Source organism: Atractosteus spatula, chromosome 20 (assembly GCF_055471065.1).
Source record: "Atractosteus spatula isolate fAtrSpa1 chromosome 20, fAtrSpa1.hap1, whole genome shotgun sequence".
Lineage (NCBI taxonomy): Eukaryota > Metazoa > Chordata > Actinopteri > Semionotiformes > Lepisosteidae > Atractosteus > Atractosteus spatula.
The window spans coordinates 5,798,018-5,820,621 of record NC_142725.1 but is presented as its reverse complement, the minus strand read 5'-3'; the positions used below and the strand labels follow the sequence as shown (position 1 = coordinate 5,820,621).

General features: G+C 39.7%; 2 protein-coding genes across 2 annotated transcripts in view; both read right to left on the bottom strand.

The window, feature by feature from the left end:
- The window catches only part of LOC148817411 (uncharacterized), a 38,432-nt gene extending 34,873 nt beyond the window's left edge, over nucleotides 1–3,559 (bottom strand). Inside the window, exon 1 of the mRNA XM_088938132.1 lies at nucleotides 3,514–3,559. The gene's annotated coding sequence lies outside the window, so the exon portion shown is untranslated. The remainder of the gene's footprint in view (nucleotides 1–3,513) is intronic.
- Nucleotides 1–9,184, bottom strand: part of LOC148817410 (alpha-1,3-galactosyltransferase 2-like) — a 33,752-nt gene extending 24,568 nt beyond the window's left edge. The window contains exons 1-2 of the mRNA XM_088938135.1: nucleotides 8,912–9,184; nucleotides 3,514–3,595 (exon numbers count right to left, since the gene is read on the bottom strand). Coding sequence (XP_088794261.1) covers nucleotides 3,514–3,518 — 5 coding nt within the window. The 5' untranslated portion in view covers nucleotides 3,519–3,595; nucleotides 8,912–9,184. The remainder of the gene's footprint in view (nucleotides 1–3,513; nucleotides 3,596–8,911) is intronic.
- Between the last annotated feature and the right edge of the window lie 13,420 nt (nucleotides 9,185–22,604).

Below are 22,604 nucleotides of genomic sequence, written 5' to 3'. Positions count from 1 at the left end.
TAATAAGAGAAAGAGTCTTTATTATCCACAAAGGGCAATTTGTTAAAGTACAGCATGTTCCCTGGCCAGTAATCAAATCCAGGCCCCACACATGGCAGGTAAGAATTCCACTACTGAACTGCCAATGTGTCACCCTGATTGGATGATCTAAATTAAAAACTACAGCACTGCTCAGTGATGGCTCGACCAAAGAAACTAATAGTTACATTTTTTTATGTTATATTGGTTTCACTTCCCCAGCAAGCAAAACAAACCAGAAGTGTTTCGGAATAAAATTACAGAAAAACTGCAGAATGAAACCATAACGGAATTATTGAGACAAACCCTTAAAAACAGCATATTATACATCAAAAACATTTTGTCATAATTATTGCAGCATTGTTGTTGTGAAAGTGTGGTTTCTGTTCCTTAAAGAAAAACCTTAAAGAAAATAGCGCAGATTTGTATCAGCTACAATGCAACTTACAGTACGTAGGTATAAGTCACTCAACTCACTTACTCAAAATCTGTTTATACGTGTTTATTTGCTTTAAAATATGATCTGTTTTTAGGGCCACTATGTATATTTTTTATCATCTAGAATACAATTGATTTTTAATTACTATTTGTACACAATTACTAATAATTCTGTATGGAATGAAAATATTCAGTTTGTGTTATGCTGTATTGCATCTAATTGCAATATGCTGTATTGCATGTACTGCATCTAATTTGGAGTAGTGCATAATCATTGTATTTAATGAAATTGTCACTAATACACTATGCATACTGTACAGTATGATTAGTGCAAGAAAGCAACAATGGGGTAATAAACATTTAATACTGTACTGATTTGTCTGAATCGTGTGCAAATGTGGCACTTTATGGATTCACTGCTCCTCCTGGCAGTCTAAAAGCATAGTGCAGTGCAGCATCGGATTTATTTGAAATAAAAACAGCGAGATGCAGTTCTCTACCTCATGCTGCGGCTCTTACCACCCTGCATCTTCTTCAGCGTATTCTAGATGGATGCATCCGTTTTAAAACAGCTTTTACATCCCGTTCCTAAACAGCGGCAAATTTTCAAGTTTCATATGCCTGCCTTAAAAATGCATGCTAACCCTTCCAAAAATAAACTGTAGATTATTTTCACATATTTATAGGGATGTCCATATAAAAACTTCAGGTTATTGTCATAAGGGTAGTTAAGGCTTCAGCTGTGGACTCGGAGATCTGTTCCAACAGCAAACAGGAGACAAGAGAAGCTATTTTTTAAATAACATGCCTTGTTAGCTAATGTTAATCTAGACATTTAACCATGAGAGTGTATGTGTATCATGATCTGTACTTTAACATGTTTACTATGGAAAGTCTGAGACATAACAATCAACATAAGGAAAAAAGGAAACATGCACTGCAGCTACTGATGCTTCACATTATGTAAACAAACTCCCTAATTCATGGTGCCTTAAATTAATATGCTTGTCAGGGCTGTCAGGCAGGAGGCAGGCGCTGGCAGTAAAGTGAAGTGGGAAAAGGGCCAGGAAAGTTAATAATTTTTAGACATTACAATACTCCAAAGGCACCCACAAAGTTTCCTGGAAAGGCTCCCTACGGTATAAACTTCTGCAGCATTTCATTCTTACACACACACAAATTAGATGCACAGCTTGAGGTCTTTGCCTAATATAGATATAAGCAGGAGAGGCCCATGCAGTTCCACCCACTTACAGTCTGGAAGGGGTAGACTGCTTCCCAGAACAGCCATAAAGCAAACTGCCTTGCCCCTAATCCCTCACTCTACTAACCGATATTCAGTTATACTTCACAGGAGGTTGGTCCACCTGCAGTAATAATTATGTTGCTGCAGCAGTCGTTCATACATTCTATTGTCCACTTCGTCATGGGACCACTCTGCGACATCCTCACAAGATGTACAACCTGTGTCTGTTCCTCTAGTTCAAGATTTCTTTTGTTGGCCTTTGTTGGCAGATTTCTGCTCTTTGTTGTTATTGTTCTGTAAAATGCCAGTTACAACAGAAATCTGAAATAAAAATACAAGTCCAATTCCTCATTTAAGCCTGCAGGAAGAACAGGATTTAAAAAAAATGTTTCAGTTTCTTTATTACAATGGCAGGTCTTTAGGAGTTTGAAACGTACTGCTGTGAGATGACAGGCTGGGAGGACTCCTCTCTCTAAATGAGCTACTAGCACCAACACAAGCCTCACTATGGGCCTAAATGACCTCCTATCACTCGTACCCCATCGAGCCGCCCTGGCAGGGAGCCCAGCCTGCACACCTGAGCACCAGCATGCCGAACCGTCTCAGAAGGCGGGGATGCCGACATGCAGTCCTAAAGAGAGAGAAACAAGTCCACATCTGCAGAGACTGATGCCTGTGATCATCTCTTTTTTGTACGTCACTTGCCCTTGCAGATACAGGGAAAAAAGGTCCTCCTTATCCTCGATAACTTCACTCTCAAGCCCAGCCTGTGTCTTTGAATAATGTCTCTGAGAGGCAACCCTCATCTGTTACCCGTGATCATCATTGCCTTTCATACTGTACCCATCCAATATTCTTACTAGAGCTGTCTTTATAACTTCATGCAGTTAATGTGCTCCAGTTAAATTCAAATTAGCTTTACTTTATTCCTTATTGATTTATTATTTATTTGCACTGGTTTACTCCCTTGTTAATCAATCAATGGCAGAGATACAAAAAGGAAACCCATCCATTTTCTAACCGGTACACCTAATTCAGGGATCTGGAGCCGGAGCCAGAGCCTATCCCAACAAGTACCAGGCTCAAGGTGGGGTACAGCCAGGGTGGGACCCCAGTCCATTGCAGATTAAAAGTAAATATTCTTTAATTAAAGGGAAACTGCAGGCCTAATTTCTCAGATCGCTTATTAAATCTCAGTAACAAAATATATTAATTAATGGTATTGCAAAATTTGACAGATTCCTAATTGAGCACAACATTGTGAATTTTGTGAAAGTACTGCAAGTCGCCATGTTGTCACAAACCAGTGGTCTCGCCACGGTCGAGAACTGCGAGGGCTCTATTCAAGGTGTTGTGAAAAGGCTTGACAAATCTCACCCCCTTGCATTTCAAAGCCTGACGGACATTGCTCTCAACGGCTGCCGTTAGAAGACATTTGACCTTTTGAACACGAATCCTTTATACAACCTCTTTCCGGGTCCCAGTATGTCCTGCGGGGCCATACGAAACACCCCAAGGAAGCATTTCAGTGTATTTGTCCCACAGCAATGAAGCTAAAGCCTTGCAAACAGCATTTAGCTTTTCAGCACCAGGTCACCACCACTTAAGAACAGCCAGAGGTCCTTAGAACCATATACAGTACATATATATCATAAATACATGTATATATACAGATTTCCACAGGATTCTGAAGTCCACCTTAACCGTTTCATTTTCAGTTTCAGTGCAATATACCACAGCAAAAGCAGGGTGATTTGTTAGAATTATGGTAAATAAGCTAAATCGCTTTCATAAGTACGTCCCACACTCACCTCATTGTTGCAGATGGACTGGATGGCTCGCCACCCCCGTAGTCTTTCCAAGCCTTTGCAGAACAGAACCCTTACAGCACACCTACCCCACAAGTGAAAAAAGGAAAATGACAAAAAATGAAAATGGTTTTCCTCTGTGTTGCATTTTTAGTTAATCTACCCTGATTTTGTTACAGTGGTCTATAGATTTGCCATGGTCTATTCTACAACTGCGTATGGTGACAACCTACACAGTAGTACACTGAGTGACATAAAACCACAGGAAACCTCTGTGAAACAAGCTGGAAAACACACAGACAAATCAAGGTAATGATGCCAAATTACCATGTAAGATCACAATGAGTTTCATAACGATCATCAAGCAGAATTTAATTAGCCTCATCTGAAGCTGAAGTCCTCTTCCGCTACACAAATTTAATAATGACGGCACTTGGTCATTATTAACACTTGGCTTACTTGTCCTTAAACAGCCTGAGAAGGCTGACAGTTAAAACTGTAAAAAATGCAAGAAGGTGAAGTCAACATTAATGATGAGGACAAAACTGTAATATTTCAGTCCAATGAACCCACAACGCACCTACCTGACAAACTAGTGGAGCTTGCACGGGTTACTGGTTTTGGTAGGAAAGGATTAAAGTACTGAAATATTTTAATTTTGCAAATATTATCTCAAGTAAGTTATTTAATCAATTCAACAAGTTTATTGTAGAAGTAGATGCACTAAGGGGAAAAAACCCAGGTGCCCTTTGCTGACACATGTTGTGTTATTTTGTTGAACATGTAATCCCCTGAGGACACAGAATGGCCAGTCTCAGGTCACTTGACACGACTGATTCAGGGAGTAAGTAGATGGCACAAAGAGCTTTCAACAAAAATGACAAATTTGATATTTTAGTATGTTTTTTTTTAGGATTTCTTCTTGCAGAGAAAAAAGTTTGAAGTATGAGGTGCTCCTGTAATTATACATTCTGATAAATTTTTAGTATATCATGAAGTTATCGAGATGTTATTGTATATCCATTTGACATCTTATGCTTTATTTAAAAAAAACACAGATCTATAATGAGATCAATTATACATTTTACCAGCTCTTATCTGTTAAACTTTATAAATTGGTTATTTTATAAATAATTTATCAGCAGCAAGAGTCAGTCTGTAAAAGAGCCATTACATTTATAAAACTACAAGATGTTCTTTCAATTTATGAGCAGACAACATTTTTAGAAATTTACAAGCACATCTGAGTAGAGAGTCACAAAATGTATCTTCTAGCAAAGGAACTGGACAGCCTGACTGACAAAGTAACTTCAAAACCCTAACACACATCTGAAATTGCCAGATAATGATCAAAGTGTTAGTCACTTGTTGCTAACTCGTAGAGTGCACAATAAGCCACCCAGACAAACAAAACCACCCTATGACATAAAACATGATTCTACCATGTAAGTGGTCACTTATCAGGCACCTTTGACCAGCATGAGACATAAACCTTAGCATTTTGTTTTCCCAGTGACTCATTTTCTATCATGATTCATATAAAGGCATAACTGAATCAAACTCTTAGCACCTCTTAAACCAATGTACATTTGAAGTGACAACAAATAAGGAATTAGTCTTGCTTAATGTGCAACAATTCTTTGAACAAGCAACAAAGTAGATAAAGGTACATTTCAGATTTACATTTGCAGAAAACTATTCATATGATCCCTCAAAAAAGGCTGATTTAAAAATCACAGTACAGATAATGTTGCACACTGATAAAAAACAAAAACAACTGTGTGCAGTGAGCAGTGGTGTCATAGGGACCTATTTAGACTAATTTCTCTTCCTCAGCTATTGCATGATTTTAGATCTAGATAGGAAAATGTTTGGATGGCAGAAATATGGAGAATGCCAAAGAGAATTAGTGGCAAGGGAACTATGAAGCAGACAACCCAGATTAAATTTATCATACATTAGTACAAAGTGGGGCAGCACAGGTCAGCAATGCTGCCTTGCAGTGCTGGGGCTTGTGAAGCTTGCATGTTCTCCCAGTGGTGCTCTGGTTTCCTCCCACAGTCTAAAAACATGCTTGTGGGTTAATTGGCTTCTGAGAAAACTGGCCCTGGTGTGAATGTGTTTGTGGCCATGTGTGCCCCGAGACGGACTGGTGTCCTGTTTAGGGTATACCCTGCCTTATGCCTGCTGCTTGCCAGGAGAGGGTCCAGCTCCCGTGTGACCCTGAATTGGATGAAGCACTTAAAAAATGGACGGATGGAAGTTAAGAGTGTTCCCCATTCATGGGTGAGGGTGATGGGTGATGGGTGATGGGTGACCCCATGGTACTGCAGGAAGCCACTCACAGAAGACTCTACAAAACATTCAGAAGGCTATGAACTGATCACGACAACATGGAGAAGCAGGAAAAAAGAATGGCTGGCGATATAGCAAAACCGCAATTTAAACCAAGGGATGTTATGTTTAAGTTTGACAATGCACTAGTAAAACCTCATTTAAATCACTGTGTTTAGTTTTATAAAAAATATCTTCATTACATACCACAAAGAGGATATTATAGCCTCAGAAAGAATTAAAAGAAGGGATTTTCATATAAAGACAAAACTAAGGGAACTAAATGCTTTCGGTGTAGAGCAATGGAGATTGAGACAAGATCTCACTAAAGAATATAAGATTCTAAGTGTACAGAGTTAACCCTGGGGAAACTCGGAAATCCTGATGATGGAAGGATACCAAGACAGAAGGCTGATCCAGATTCCTTTGAAAGCACAGTGAGTAACTACTGATTAATATTCTGAGAACAGAACCAATATTTGGATAATATGTAGTACTAAACTTACCAAACAACTCAAATAAAAGTATTGTATTCTTCATGAGTGCTATACTTGACACTTGTTTCTAAAATAGTACACAATACGGGATTTATACAGTAAATTTGTTCTTGGACTACTTGTACATCATAAAAGCAAAAATCCCATTTTAAAGGCTTAAAGATTATGATTGGATTGCCATTTTATAACCAATAGCAGCATAGACATTTTAAACTACCTATATCTCACTTTTGTGCACTTGATCTACCTAATCACAGTAGTTTCCAACAGGCCTAGGTCAAACTTTATCATCTTTATCAAACAGATTGACTGGATTGCACATAACTGTGACCTGCACATTTTTTTAAAGGAAGAATTGTGTGTTATTCACTAAGAAAAATGTTTCCCGTTTTTGCAAAAGTTCTTAATTTTTTCCAGTATCCTCACCCAACGGGCTCTGTGGGTACTTCAAAATCTGGTCTCGTGAGATAAGGTACTAATAACCATAATGTGTTTCCTCAGCTTTATTAGGAAAATCGAAACAATTTGCAGTCAGCTGTGAATACAGGAGAAGCTGCCTTTAAATTTCGGCAGATGGGCAGCAGATGTAGAAATTCTAACATAAGAATGGAGAAAAGCCATGGGGTCTGTAGAATTTAGTGAAGAATTTAAATGGAAAAAAGAGAATTTATTCAAATGAGAGGAAGTTATCAAAGTCACAACAATGTTTTTACAGATGAGTGTGACACAAGCATATCTGGAATATAATCTTTGTTTTGAAGATTTTCAATAAAAGGATGTATCTATATATGAAATACAGATGTTTTTTCCTTGTATTTTTAAGTGAAATTTCAAAATCAATAAGAATTATTTGAATGTGTGTTGTATATCCAGAGTGAACTCATTTTAGGGTGTAACTAACAACTTTTCTCTTTCACTGTAGATAACACTGTATAAACTGGATAACTCTTGAGGTGTCTCTTTATGTTGTCTGTTAAGGCTTTGTAGTATTCAGAATCAGTAACTAAAATAAGCTTTTTAAATTTATTGTAGTGACCTTTACCCTGTACTATGTGGTTTCAGTTTGGTATTAAGAGAACAGAAGAGAAAACCAGTTAACTATACAGTACAACTAATGGAAGAGCAGCTTTTATTGGCCGATATCTAAACAAAGTAAAAAGATCGAGAGAAGCAACCGACATTTGTTTCTGTATGCAGAAATAATACAAAGGAATAAGTCAAAGACCTGAAAACATTTGCTTAATTCAAAAGGAAATTAATTTGAACTACGTATTTTACAGTTACTCACAGTAGGTGTTTCTGTTGTGCTTCAAATCAGATATGAACGTTACTAGTCCTTCTAGACACCCAATAATACAGAAGACGTAAAGGAAAACGAATAAGTGTGTTCCCTTGGAAGTCTCTTTAGAGCTCAGTGTACAGTATGTCTGAGCGGCTTCGTGGCTCTTAAACACGCGTAGATAAATGTATTTTCGGTTCTCCCTGCGGTTTGGGAACAGGGCACGGAGCAGAAAGCACTATGGCCTTTATACAGTACCACCCAGGGGCAAAGAGAGCGCTTCTTCAGCTCAGTAAAAGGACAGCAACGTGTTACAACAAGCTTTCCTAGGAATCTCGGAACTACGGCAAACATTTGTAGTTATTCCAACTGTTGTCTTTAGCCATCTGACTAGCTGTCTTATCCACTGAAAGCCAAGGGTTAGAATGTCGATACAGAGATGTACAATTGTGTTATTCTTAAGTGATATTATTTATTTAAATGTTTACCTATTGCTATTGATGATACATTCATTTTGTTGGTAGTGTCTTTTAACAGTGTATCACTTAATTAGTTTACAACAATAACCTGCATTAATCTAGCGCTTTCTATCCGAAGCATTTCACCTGTTGAAAGGGACCCACTTCTATCACTGCTCACAGGTAACACCTGGATATATTTTGAGAAATCTAGGCCTCATCTCCACTGAATCGAAATTTTGTAACCGTCTCCAGTTCGTTAATAACGTGGTTGAACACGCTGTCTTTACCCAGCAGTAAATATCATACCACCCCTTAGAAATAAAGGCATTTTACTGATAATTCGTACGGTATAACCGTGAAATGAGAATAACGGGGGGAAATAATTTAGTGTCAGAATAATTTAAGAGGAACTGGTTTAAAATAGCTAGTAGCTGAAGGAAACTATTGTGGAAAAAGAAATCCTTGAACTTTTGTAGGCGGAGGAGAATAAAGAATAAGAAATTGTATAAAATACAATTGTGTGACCTTATTTCAGGATTGAGATCTGCGGTTTTGAAACTCTCCTTTCCAGAACATTGGTACAAAACATTTTTACCAATATAAGATATAGGGAGTCTCATAACCTGAACTCGAACCGAGTTTATAAAACATACACCAGCCGCACACACACAAAGTGAATATACACGTGTTTATGGGCAGGTTACATGAAAGTTTAGTAAATTCAGTTTAAGGTGTCCTCTTCAGAGATTTAAGTGAATTAAACTGTTTTTTATAAAGAGAGCGGTGCTGACCACGAGTCAGTAGGACGGAGCAGGTTTGAGTGCACTTACCTGATCCAGCAGGTCGGCTTGGAGCGGATGCGCTGTATTGTTACTTTATAAATGCGTTACTGTAGGGTGTGTCTATTCTAACCCATGTCCGAGGAAACACAATTTGAAGAAAACACACACATAGGAGGCGTAAAAACAAAGTCAAATCTCAGTGATAATTTGACCGCTGTACAGTCTTGTCATCTTTTAATCCTCGCGTTTGTCCTCAGAGCCAGTGGCTCTCCAACAGGTGAGGTACGCACAGTCTGGAAGCACACAAAAAAAAAACCTCCACCCTTTCCAGAAATCCCGGAAACATGAAGATGGACGCGGAGATCGAGCCTCCCAGGTTATATAAATCACAGGAAAATACGCTGGCTAATACATTTAAAGTCGATCACGAAGCAATGCGGAAGACCAACTGTATTTCCACCAACTGCAAAGTGTGGTTACCCAGCCTAGAAATCTTAAGACTGTTTTTTTTTTTAAAGAAGAGTTTGCAATTTCAGAAGTAGCCGCCCAAGAAGCTGAAAACATCACCCTCTTGTGTTCTGCAGTCACTGAGCAAACATAATAAAAAGTTCTCACGCGGCATATAACGACGAAAAAACTAGTGACTGAGTCAATGTTCCACCTCGGTAGTAAAATAACCTACAAAAGTACAGTGTCCCGACTTCAGGGGTGCCTATGAGATACAGCACTGGGAAGGTGCTATATATGTCCCCCATCATGTTTTTCATTTATACTGTGAGGTGCTAAGCCACAGTACAGACGATGAGTATTTTTTCTGATTAATAATTTTGTTTTTTTTTTAGGGCTTGAATTTACTTTGCAGCCTTCGTATCAAATTAAAGGTCAGTAAACGCACGTTTGTGGAACTGCAACAGGCGTCGTATACATCAAACTAATCGGATTATTTTAATTGCCAAATGATTTCTGATAAAGTCTTTTAAATGCGGTACAATGTCCTCGCAAAGTTTAAAGTAATTGATCAGTAACCTACGAAAATGGGAGGACAAAGTGATGCTGAAGTGTCGGCGGAATGAAACGGGAGCCATTTAGACATTTTGTTTGTTTTTACCTGTGGAAGGGGAAATAAAGACCACGCAAAATCCCACTTCGGTTAACTAAAAATGTTCATCTGTAACAATATCACATTACAGTTAAAGAAATAAACTATCTGGTTAAAAACATTGAAATACTGACCGAGCGAGATTCCCAGAAATTCTTATGGCCCCTTAACGTTTGAAAATGGCAGGAGACCATTTCACCTGTCTTGTTAGTTGGGTTTTGCGTGGCTAAGTGAATAAGCCATTCGGTGATTTCCTCCATTTTCTTGAAAGAAGGGGTCTAGGTCATAAAGGATAGCTTGTTTCCGACCTTCACGGCCCTGTTTTTTTTTAAACTTTCTTACAGCAACCAACTCGGGTTATTGGGCTGTTCGATGGAGAAAATTTCGGATAGAAAACAATTGATGTTCCTCTCAAGTTGCTTCACCAGTTTGAATTTATTGTAACTATTTTGTTTTAAGAAAAGGTGAAAGGGTGCTGGCTGTTGGGACAAGCGGCACCAAATATCGGAACCAACCTTTAATTTCACAAAAGCTTTGTATGCTCTTTTGAAATGTTTTGTAATTTGTTTCATAATGGACGATTGCTCTCAGCTTTAATGTAGTAAATAACGTTGACTTGGTAAAACCCGGAAAGGCACTTCTGTTCTTTATTTTACTTTTCTGTACTTAAAAAAAAACAGTTATCCTTAAAAATGATTTCAGAATGCTACAAAGTCCGTAGTAAAATGGATCAATTGTGTTCTACTAATAGCAGTATTCTGAACATTTCCCAAACATAAAAAAATCGTTTTCCATTCCTTTCTCATTGTAGCCTGGCAGATAAGCATGTTCATCATTAAAATAAATTGCTTTTCTCCCGGGGCGCCATTCCAGGGGAAAAGCGCCACTCAAAGCCAAGTGCAACGTGACGAATCCTTGAATTCTGAGATGGAGAAATAAAGAAACGATTAGTTAGATTTTTATATTAATTGCAAATATTTTAATTGAAACGGATGTTTACATTTTAGATGCTCCATAAGATGGCAAATAACATTGCATCCCCTCTTCACCTCTGCATGATGCAATTAGCACCACAAATGAAGAGGCACATTAAAAGCAACCCAAGCATTAAAAGAAATACAGCAGCAACGTCAATTGTTTGCAATGACCGAAGTGAAAGCTAGTTTAGGGCTGTGAGATGTTTCAAGGATGCACAAGATATTTCGAAAAGAAAATAAAAAATCATGGAGAAAAACAGGATAGAGTACAACTTGCACAGGAATGTCATTGTTTTAGGAAAATAATTTCTTCCACCATTAATTCTATCCTTCCACCAAAGCTGCCTGGTTTGCCTGCCGGGCAACTATAGATATTGCTGGCACTTGGCATGGGACTGGGCTTGCTGACATTCAGATATTCAGTTATATATCACTTATTCATATGTAAATTACAGCACTTTGCATGGGTTATTGTTATCTCTACTTCTGACTACGCAGATGAGAAACTACCATTTTTTATTTGGAGTTGCTCAGATTCAGTAAACTGGAACATGATTTTGACTAAACCTTTAAGTAGTGTAGAACCCACGGCATACATTTTAACTTAATAGGGATACTTCTACAAACAAACTGAATTGTAGTTAAACCTTTTCTATCAGTGAAATGGGACACACCTTATGCAAAGCTTTGTCTAATACTCTTTGCCTGTGGGAAGCTTTGTTTGTAGCTTTCATTGTCTTTTACAGTCCTTTTGTTATCATAATCCACAACATGCTCTCCCACTTGATGTGGGCCTGTATTGTACTTGCAAAGACATGTTAGGCAGTTATAAAGAAGTCATAGAATATTTGAGTGTGCTTTAGTTGTAGCAACTTTCACCTGTTTGTCAGCAAATTTCAGAAAACCAGCATATAGGTGTATTCTCACAATAAGTCAAAGAGGTGAGATATTTTCAAGCTGAAAGTTGGAGATGGTCTTAACAGCAAGAGAGGTTTTGTTCTTGTATAATCATAAAGGAATTACTCATTCTTAATTGAGGATGTTTTCATTTTCGATGGACTGTAGAGTGTACTGTAGGTGTGTGTCCTTGTGTGTGACACACTTCGGATCCACACCCAAAGAAGGCTCCACGGCCGAAACATTGTGTTTCTTTTCTTCTCTTTTCAGCATGGAATAAACCTTTGCTTTTTTTTTGTAGCCTACACATGCTGTTGCAGCTCCCTACTTGAACTACTGCATTAACATGGCTGTCTAGCCCACCTCTGTGCTGATGCTCTATGCTTATTTAAGCACTTGATCTACTGCTATTCACTCCTCATTGGCCTTCTGACACATGCTTCAGTATTCAGGTACGAGGCAGGATACACCCTGGTCAGGACACTGTCACGATCGTAATCCCTCCTTTTAAGGGCACTACAGCTCTTTCTTATTTTGCTGATTACGTGCACCTGCCCCCAATCCTGCCCCTCCTTATTTAAGCCTGGCGCTCCTGCTATTGCGGTCTCAGCATTAGAAGATGGACGCCTGGAAGCCCGCCTACCAGCGGGTCCAGGAGAGACCTGACGGCATCGGCTTCATCACGGCGTCCTGACCATCTGAGTCCGGGGCTCGGAGCGCCTGGCCTCGTCATCCTGTTTTTATTCCCTGTCCCTGTACCGGATCCCGTTCCGGTGTTTAACCTTGTCTTGTGGATCACCTGGTTTTGGACATTTTCCCCCTGGACTCCTTGGACTTGTCTGCCTTGGCCACACCCAACCATTTGTCAACCTGCCCTGATCCTCGTCGTCTCCTCCCCATTGTCCTACTCCACTAACTTCCGATTATACCATCTGAATAGGGACCTGGACTACGCACTTGACGGGAGTCAGGACCAGCTCCCGTTACAGACACCAATCCATTGCAAGGTAGACTCAGACAAACACAAACACACCCTCACATCAGGGCCAGTTTCCCCAGAAGCCAATTAAACTACCAGTTTGTCTTTGGACTGTGGGAGAAAACCAGAACACCCAGAGAAAACCCGCCCAAACGTGGGGAGAACATACTATACAAACTCCATGCAAGTAGTACCCCAGGTCCAGAATGCTACCATACTGCCCGTGCATAAATCTAATTAACTAAATATCAAGAAAGAAATCGAGTGTCACATCACAAGAACAGGAGTCAAGGGTATGAAAACAGTATACTGTAGCATCAAACAGAGCAGCAAACAGTAAGATGATAATAATGGTCATAAATGTGAGGAAGCTATTCAAGTCATAGTTCATTTGGTTGCTGTGAGTTGCTTTAGCATGGCTTAGTAGTTTGTTCCAGACCCCCACAACTGTCTTTATTTATAAATGCACTTCTCTGCCGTATTCGCTTGTGTCCTTGAGGTTCATGTTTCACTGTTGATCCCAAATAAGTCTATAAGAGATGGCTGTGTCTGTTCTGGGTCAGAATCCTCTCAGAATTCCAAATGCTTGAATCAGGTCCCCTCAGTCCTAAAAACTAAGATGGAGCAGTATTTTTAGCGTGACTGTGTAGCACATTCCTTAGAGCCTAGGAATAAATCTGACTGTTCTTCTCTGGACTAATTCCAGAGCAGCAGGAACGTCTTTTGTCACGGGTTGACCACAGTGCTACTTAAAATTCAGTATGAGGTCTTCATGTTACATTGTACAAATTTAACATAGCATTCCAAAATTGAACTTTTGCATTTTTTACTGTGTCCTAACATGTTTTTTACCATGTTTTACCTTTTTTTATTGTATCCCCCACTATCCAGAAAAGGAGATCCCAATCACCATAACTTGAGGTTATGGAGAAAGCACAAATTGGTCCACTTGCACCTTAATTGGATTAATTTTTTTATTATTCCCAAGTGTTTATATTTTAAGTAGACATAAGCCATCAGGAGTTGTGAACCGGAATTTTACAGAATGTTTTCATCCTGTGCTCACCAGCAAATAAGTCACAAAACAAAAACAGAAAACAACAATCATAAAGAAATCATGTGGGTAGCTGCATCAGCATGCGTAGGCTGCAAAGGAACAAGTAATAGGTTTATTCCATGCTGAAAAGAGAAGAGAGAAAACACAACATTTCGGCTGTGGAGCCTTGTTCAGGTGTGACACCTGAAGAAGGCTCCACGGCCAAAACGTTGTTTTCTTTCTTCTTTTTTTCAGCATGGACTAAACCTATTACATGTTCCATAAAGAAATCATGTCCACATTATGTAATTGAAGTTAAATTAAGCTTTTTTTTATCCAAAAGGATATTGTTACTTTATTTTAATGGTTTTGGCAGTTCAAGCCAGAAGACAGAAAAGATCAAGAAATCATCACAATAAATCTGAAATTACATCCTCAGCAATTCAAATAAGTACTCCAGTTGAACTTTGACAATACCTCAGGCAATCGATGACGTAATGTATTTAAGTAACTCTTATCCTAACTGAAAAAAATGCTAAAATAATCTTGCCTGGTATATTTTTGGAAACGAACAGGTAAAGGTTTATTCCAGGCTGACAGGAAAAAAAAGAGACAATGTTTCGGTGTTGAGTCTTCTCTTGTACTTTCCTCACATACGCTGAAACATTGTGTCTTTTTTTTTCCTTTCAGCTTGGAATACACCTTTACCCATTCCCTTGCAACCAGGCATCATCACACAGCTACCTGCTCAAATTTCTAATATATATATATACTGCTGAAAAAAAAGAAACACAACACCTCCTCCTCCACACTCTGGCCCTCCCGTCTGCGTGGAACAGGCTGAAGAGTGACTCATCCGTGAAGAGGACCTGATGCCACTGTTGACGAGTCCATCGCAGCCGCTGTCTGGCCCAAGCCAGTCGGATGTGACGTCTAGGAGGTGTGAGCAGAGGGCCTCTGACAGGTCGCCTTGCTCTGAGGCCAGCAGCATGGAGCCTCACTGTCCTGTCACTGATGTGGGCATTGTGTCTGCCGGCAGTTTCAGCAGCAGTACGGGTGGCAGATCTGAAACCATCTCTCAGACAGACCAGTCTGATGTGTCGGTCCTGTTCTGGTGTGGTCACAGTGCGACTGGGTTTTGGACGGTCATCTGTCCTGCTGGTCTGCTGAAACCTTACTCCACATTGTCTGGAAATGCTGGCACATGACATGCCTGCCTGCAGCATGCCAATGGCCCTCTCTCTTGCTTCTGGTGACATTCGAGGCATTATGAAATGCACAGAAAACTGACTAAGTGTGGCCTTTTTCTTGCAGTGACCTTAGCTTCGAATTAATTTAATTAATTAAGGCCAATTTTAAAGGTGACCTGATCCGGCATTGTTCCACCTAGACCTTGTTTTTGTAAAAGTGCACCTAACGAGCTTTCGTGTGATTGGCAAGTTGCAATGCCTCACTGCACAAGCTGTATTGCTGGTCAGAGGGCTTAAAAGAAATTGACAACTTTTTGTGAAAGTACATAAGCTTTAACTAGGAACAAGTAATAGGTTTATTCCATGCGGAAAAAAAAGAAGAAAGAAGAAGAAAGAAAAAAGGCTCAACGGACGAAACGTTGTGTTTTCTTTCTTCTTTTTTTCAGCATGGAATAAACCTATTACTTGTTCCTTTGCAGCCTACGCATGCTGATGCAGCTACCCCCTGAACTACTAAGCTTTAACTATAGCATTGTCATTCCAGAAAATGTTGCGTTTCCATCAGTAGATATTTGTCAAAGAATTAAAGACCTACCTTGCTGTCCACTGTAAATCAAGATGGCCTCTGAGTTCATGAAGCTGATGAGCAAGAACCTGCAGGACACTGCAGTGTACGGGCCACCTCCACCAGACTCTGCAACAGCTTCTTCCGCAGGCTGTCAGGCTCCTCAATACCCTGGAATCTACTTGCACCCACTCCAGTTCCAGAAACAGGGTTTAAATCCCCCCAGTGTGTTGTGTATATTGTACTAAGTATTACCTTATAATTTGCACTATCTGCACTTTGCACTATGTGAATCCTGTCTACAATGTCTATGTCAGTGTCCTGTCTGTATTTGCACCATGGACCAGGAGGAACGATATTTCGTTCCACTGTACACTTGTAGATGGCTGGATTGACAAATAAACGTGAACTTGGACTTGAACACTCTGTTGAGGCACACCACTGAGAAATCGGGGTGCAGTGTAACCAGGGTCTTCCATTAGAAACGGCCGTGGACTGCGCATCTCATGGCAGCACCCTCATTTTCTTGCTCTTTCCCCAGTCACACCACGCATCAAAATCATTGCTGTCATTGTCATCTAATGTTGAAATCAAGGAGAAGCGTTGTCGTTCTTTAGTTCAGCTGTCTATTCCTCCTTGCCATTTTCATCCATTTCATCTTGCGTCTATTGAGGTTCGAACTGATATCCTTGCACGTCCATCGAGGCTTTGCGATTAAGTGCAATATTTCTATTGGATTAAAAGAGATGTATTCACAAGCCTGCTTGTTTACAGTGTCTCTGGACCTGCCGCATTTCCGCAAAACACCAGATAGCAGAACAAGACAAGGAAGTAAAAGCAAGAACCTTCAAAATAAAAGGCCTTTGTCTTTTTTTGGAAGTGATTCAAATGTTGTGACAAAAAATACCTGAACAAAAGTAAATATTGCTATGTAACTGTTGGCTTTAGATCTTAAAATCTGTGTTCATATATACTGTTTAATATATATGTAAAGTTACCTATTTTGTGATTCTTCACTCTGTGAAGGTTGTTCTTTAGAAGGTGCTTTGACTTGGCAGTGAAAATACACTGCATCTGGTGTATTCCAGAATTCGCTAAGAAGATTAATTGTCTTCACTTTCAGCCCGGGAAATGGCATTTATTCCATGCTTAGGAATAATGACTAAGACCAATTTATCAGAATCATTGCAAAAAGACATGCAAAAAGGCAACGTGTTTTGCAATCCTCCTGACAAAACTGGAAAATGCAGAATGTCCAGTATATGGAATCTCACTGTTTAACATTTGCACCAAGCATGCGTACTGTTTAGCTTTTAGTCATTTTAAAAATGTACTGTAAATGGTAAATACAGTCTACGGGTCCACAGGGCTTACATTGTCAAACCAAATAACGTAGACACCATGGTGCAGATGAACATTTGTTCTTGCACAATCAAATCTACAGGTTAGAATAACCACAATGTACTAAGAAGACTCCACACATACAGAGTATTAAGTGTGGCTGTACACAGTGGAAAACTAGCACAACTTTACAGTTTAGTTTACCTTATGTATTTGTTTGACTTTGAAAGCAATGACCGGATAAAAGAATGAAATCTTTTAAGACACACACAGAGGAAACTGCAAGGAAACTGTGTACAGTGATCTAAAACCCTGAGCATTCTTGACAAAGTGAAACTTAAGGATTAAATCAGGACGAACATTGGATATAGCTCAATCTGAAACAAAACTGCGGCGAATCGCATTAAGGGAAGAGCAGGGCACATTCACATCATGGGATAACCTTTGAAATGTTTCTGTGTTATACAATCGAGGGGTCTGTTAAGGCTGACGCAGCTCTTTGAAGGCGATGACAGCGCGTGATCTTGATCCATTTGCCTAGTGCCCAGCATCTTTACACCAGACACCGAGAATGTGCCCAATCACTGATGTAATAATGGCTCAGTTACTGTATGTAATGTCACACTCACTGCACTTCTATGGCTATGCGATGCAGTTGTTTATAGCACTTATAAACAAGAGGAAAGAGGTCAAGTTGACTACACATTCGGTAGTTTGTTGGGACATTCCGGATCGAAGCCATGCATAGCACCTGGTTACACTTATCAGTGGACAATCATGGCATCGTTGCGTATGGAGCGGAAACTTTATTAAAAGAACAGCCGCTCAACCAGGCTGTTAAAGCACAGCACGTGTGCCAGGCAATAATAATCTGGGTCTGTAACTCACGTGGGACTTGTGTCATCATGGTTTAATGCCTTCCTTGGTCACCAGTTCTCATGTGAAAGATGTTGGCAATACTGTATGTTGAAACCACTGACTTGCTGTGGATGCTGGGTTTGTACTGCACGTTCGGCATTTATCATGCACAACTTTTCATTTCATGGTCATATAGTGGTAACAGTAATGTTAGCACAATACGAATACCATGAAATATCAAATCAAATTTCGCTAGCAAAAATTCGATTAATGATTGTGCTCACTACTCAAAGTAGCAGTGCAAAATGTCGCCTTGGTTCTGGTGACCCTCAGGAAAGTAGTGAATTGTCACCTGACTACCTGGTTGACAGCTCCTATTCCGGCTGCACTGTTTTTACAACCTACTAAGATTCATTGCAGGTCAACGCCTATGATACCTGCAACAGGTACGACACAAAAAGCTTTAACTATCTCTAAAAAACATCTGTTTTACTTAAGCCACAACTTCACCAAGCACCCCTCAGAATATTTAGGTGTCAGGATGCATGCTTCACTATGAGGGTGATCAAGGTGCCCCAGAAGAGGATTCCAAGTTAAAATCCTTTCAGGAGAACAAACTTTAGCCACGGAACCAACTACGAGATGACTTTGCTTGTAGACCTCACAGGTAGCTTGGGAAAGAGGAAGAAAAAGAAGACATTTTCCTCTCAGGCATTCGAAATGTTTAACACTTTAACCACAACTAGTGGAAATAAAAAACCATACAGAAAAAGGAGGTCTGTTGTGTCTGCAGTTTTCTTAGGTCTCCAAAAAGCAGCACCTAAAGACCTAGAAGAAACCGGTCCCATTAATTGGCCCGATTAATCCAGTAATGAGCTGATTTACATCATAAAGATGATGGAATGAAAACCTGCAGACTCACTGGCTCTACAGGACTAAAACTGCCCATCCCTGCCCACTGGTGAACAAGTCTCAACAGCATAGAGCTGACGGATTAGAAAGGGTTAATCTTGCACCTGTGAGGTAGAAGGCTAACAGGAATCAGGCCACACCTTCTGGTGAAAGAGACAGTTCTTATTGTACCTTTCAATATGGTCAGCCAGCTATACTTCAATTTCCACCTTATCTTTACTCTCCTGATTTTGGACACACTGAGTAATACAGTATGCATGTAGCTCTGTATATTTAATTGCTCTGTATACTTTTTTCTGAAGAAGTAAAAAATGCTAAAAAAACTTATTTTTAACTTAAAAGTTATTGTTGGCAAGCTGCTCACCGTTTTCCTTCTGGAACTTTCAAGTCAAGGATACAGATCAGATTTAAATTGTTCCTTTATTGTCTTTATTTCCTGGCTGCCTTCATTTTAATTAGTTTCATAGTAATGTGGTCCCTTTTCCAAATGAAAAGGAGGAGGAGATTTAGACAGTTTCAGATTTCAAACGAGAGGGCTTTTCCACTCCTATAGGCACAGCAGCTGACAGCTCTAAGATGAAGGAACCTCTAAAACAGATAAATCAGATGAGTGCCACTGTCTGGGGCCTTACAACCAGGGCACTTTTAGGACCAACAAAAAATCCAGACAGCAGTCCTCAAGATAACTTTATCAGGAAGGGGGACTCCACCAGCTCACTGCCTTCATGACCTCTGTTTAAACAACAAAAGGACCCAAGGTCAAGGTTGTGTTTCAAAGGGGTGCTACACAGGAACACCTGCCACTAACGTGCACTTCATTCCACTGCCTTCTGGGGAAAAGAAACTCAATAGCCAACTTAAACAAGATTTTCAGAGCCAAGCTTGTCCTATTGTCATGACTGGGTGGGGAGCAATTGAGTTTCAGGTGGTGCTAGCAACGCCAGCTCGATTACTTTACTCTGAGATACTTTAGTGAGATAAAACCTCAACTAGTTAGATAATAACAGGCAAGGTTAAATGATTTCTCAGATCTGAACAATATAGAAATAATTGGCATATACAATTTTAAATATACATTACAAACTAACAGATAGAAAATACAAAAACTGTTTATAATAGGAGAGTTATGAGAGTCCAAAGAGTCCAAAAGCCTTCTCTTCTATATTTCCCCCCTAATGCATTCAGAACTGGACATGGGTCCAATTATGGGTCAATTATACTGAACTTAAAGCAGCACAAAAACAAGGGATGATCCTGTGGTTAGTACAGAGCTCGATACTAAACTAGTATATTACCATATACTAGTATGTATTGCCAGTATACTGTATGTAATACCAGTTTTTTAAGGCTAAATTAATACAATTCTTGCTCTAGCTTTAGCAATTCAGTACTATAATAAAAAGGAACACTGGATTGCATGGGAAAGGTCCAGAAATCAGTTGCAGTTTATTACAGAAATGTTATCATTGTGATGTAATGATTTTAAGTGTCCGTTGCTGGGAAATGTGTTGCAATATTCAACTAACATTGCATTCCAACTACTATATAATAGACCTACATCTTGTGAAAGAAGATGATCTCAGTATTACAGCTACCGCTGCACACAGAGTCTGAAGTATGAAAAAAGAGAGTTTTGAGATATATTGAGATAAATATTCTGTGCAGGTAAGCAAACTGTAATTAAGGCAAATACACAAGTAAAACAGAAAGGACCAACAATCTCGCCCAACTGGTCCAAATCTGCACACTATGTTGAGTTTTAACTACTATGGTACGACAGTATCTTGGGAATCATCGCCAGCCGTATGATGAATTACAGTACAAGGAGAAGACCTGCAGAGCAAAGTTGGAGATCAGCTGATCCTGTTCATAGTATGATACTAAGCTGTTGTTGTACCAGGTAGAAACTGAAGGGGGCTCTGAATATTATTTGAATTTTCTGTACCAGTGAACTAATATACGGCATCACATTGATATTTGTTAATTTGTCATATACTGTATATAGCCAAATTCTGATGTCAAATTCATTCTTTTAGGTAAGATAGATAAGACTTTATTGATCCCGTGGGGAAACTGATTTTATGTTAGTTTTTCATAAGTAAATACTCCAGATGAGAGCACGTACAGTAACTATTATTCTATCAATTTCAAAGTGCCAGGAAAAGAGTGCAGTTGCTGTTAGTGTTGAAGTTGATCATTTGGTGTATCACAGCGACTTTAGTTTGCATTTATAAATGATACAGAGACACATTGAAACTCTTTAGATGCTTAAGGCAACACATTGCTAATTTGTTTTTTTATGATAGGCTTATTCTACATGTATGTGTAGAAAATACTAACCTCGTGCTCCTTCATGTGCTGCATTCTTTACAGATAAATTACAATTTCATTTATCTGATTTATTTTCTCATTTTTGACAGTTTGGAGTAGCTGGGTATCCAGTGTGTTGATAATGCTCCTAGAACTGCAGACAAAAGGAAGTCTTAGCAGCAGTACTGAAGTATTGTTCTGAGGCTTTAATCTCCAGGGACCACGAAACAAAAAACCAGACCTGAAGAGCTGGTATTGAAGCAACAGACAGAGTGGAAACACAGCTGGGCCTGTGGGAGAGTTGGGAAAATGTCCGGTACAGCCAGGCCGTTGCAGGGACTTCCCAACTATTCCCAACTTCCAGGGACTATTAAAGAAAAATGTTTTGTTTAATAGATCTACTTGTTCAGTATGGGGGAAAAAAGACTTTCACATGGCGCGATTGGGCTGTTGAATTTCTGGTTCTCAAGTGTGTCCTTGGAGATATTGTGTGTGTTGTAGGTTCCGTGTTTTCAGGTGCTGTAATTACTAGACAATAAGAAGGGCATGTATGCAATACTAATGCCTGGAACTGATCTGCACTGGTCGTTAAAACGAACTTGTTGCTAGGATAAAGGCATCCTAGAATTCCATAAAATTTCTAAATGGCATAGTTGTTACAACTTGCATTTAGGGATCACTTTCTATGACAGTTGTACGTACTGTACCGTTGTTCCTCAATGTCCTGATTAGCTCGAAGAACCGCCCGTGTGAAGAGTCCTTTTACAATTAATAACAGAATAAATCTTCAAATGACACCCAGATGTGACATGCAAAGCAATAATTATGTATTAATGCTGGCCTATGCATTAGTTTGCTGGTCAGAATAATTCAAATATTCCAAATCAGACCCCCTCTTCATTTTCTGCTGAGCAACACCAATGTGTAATTCTTAGTACTGTACTAAGAATGGAACCAGTCGATCTCCAACTTTATTTTGCAGTTTTTTTTGCAATTGCGTACATAGCTGGGGATGATCCCTACATAGTACAGTGCTAGCAAGTACTCAAATTAGTGCACAGCTCTGTACTAAATTAGTAGGTCCATTGTAATTGACCCTAGAATTCTCCCCAGACTGCATCCTAAATGCAATCACTAACACTGTGGTTGGCCCTTTACATACCTAAACATCACTAATTACGCCCCTATTAATCCTAATAATCCTAATAATCATGAATTTGTCACGATTGTAATCCCTCCCCCTTAAGGGCGCTCCGGCTCGTTCACATTTGAGTTGATTTTGTGCACCTGCTCCCTGTTCCTGCCTCCCTACAAAAGCCAGACGCTCACTCTGTTCCGGGCTCTGTATTGGAACATGGACGCCTGGAGGCTCGCCTACCACCGAGTCACCCTATGTCCGCGGCTCGGGTGGCATTCGCCTCCTAGGTGTCCTGAACCAGCTGAGTCCGGGACCTGGAGTGCCTGGTTCCGTTCCACCTTTTTCCCCCCGCCCCTTCACCAGATCCCACTCCGGTTTTTAACTTTGTCTTGTTCGTCTTGGATCGATCACCTGGCTCTGGGCATCTGCCTGCACGACT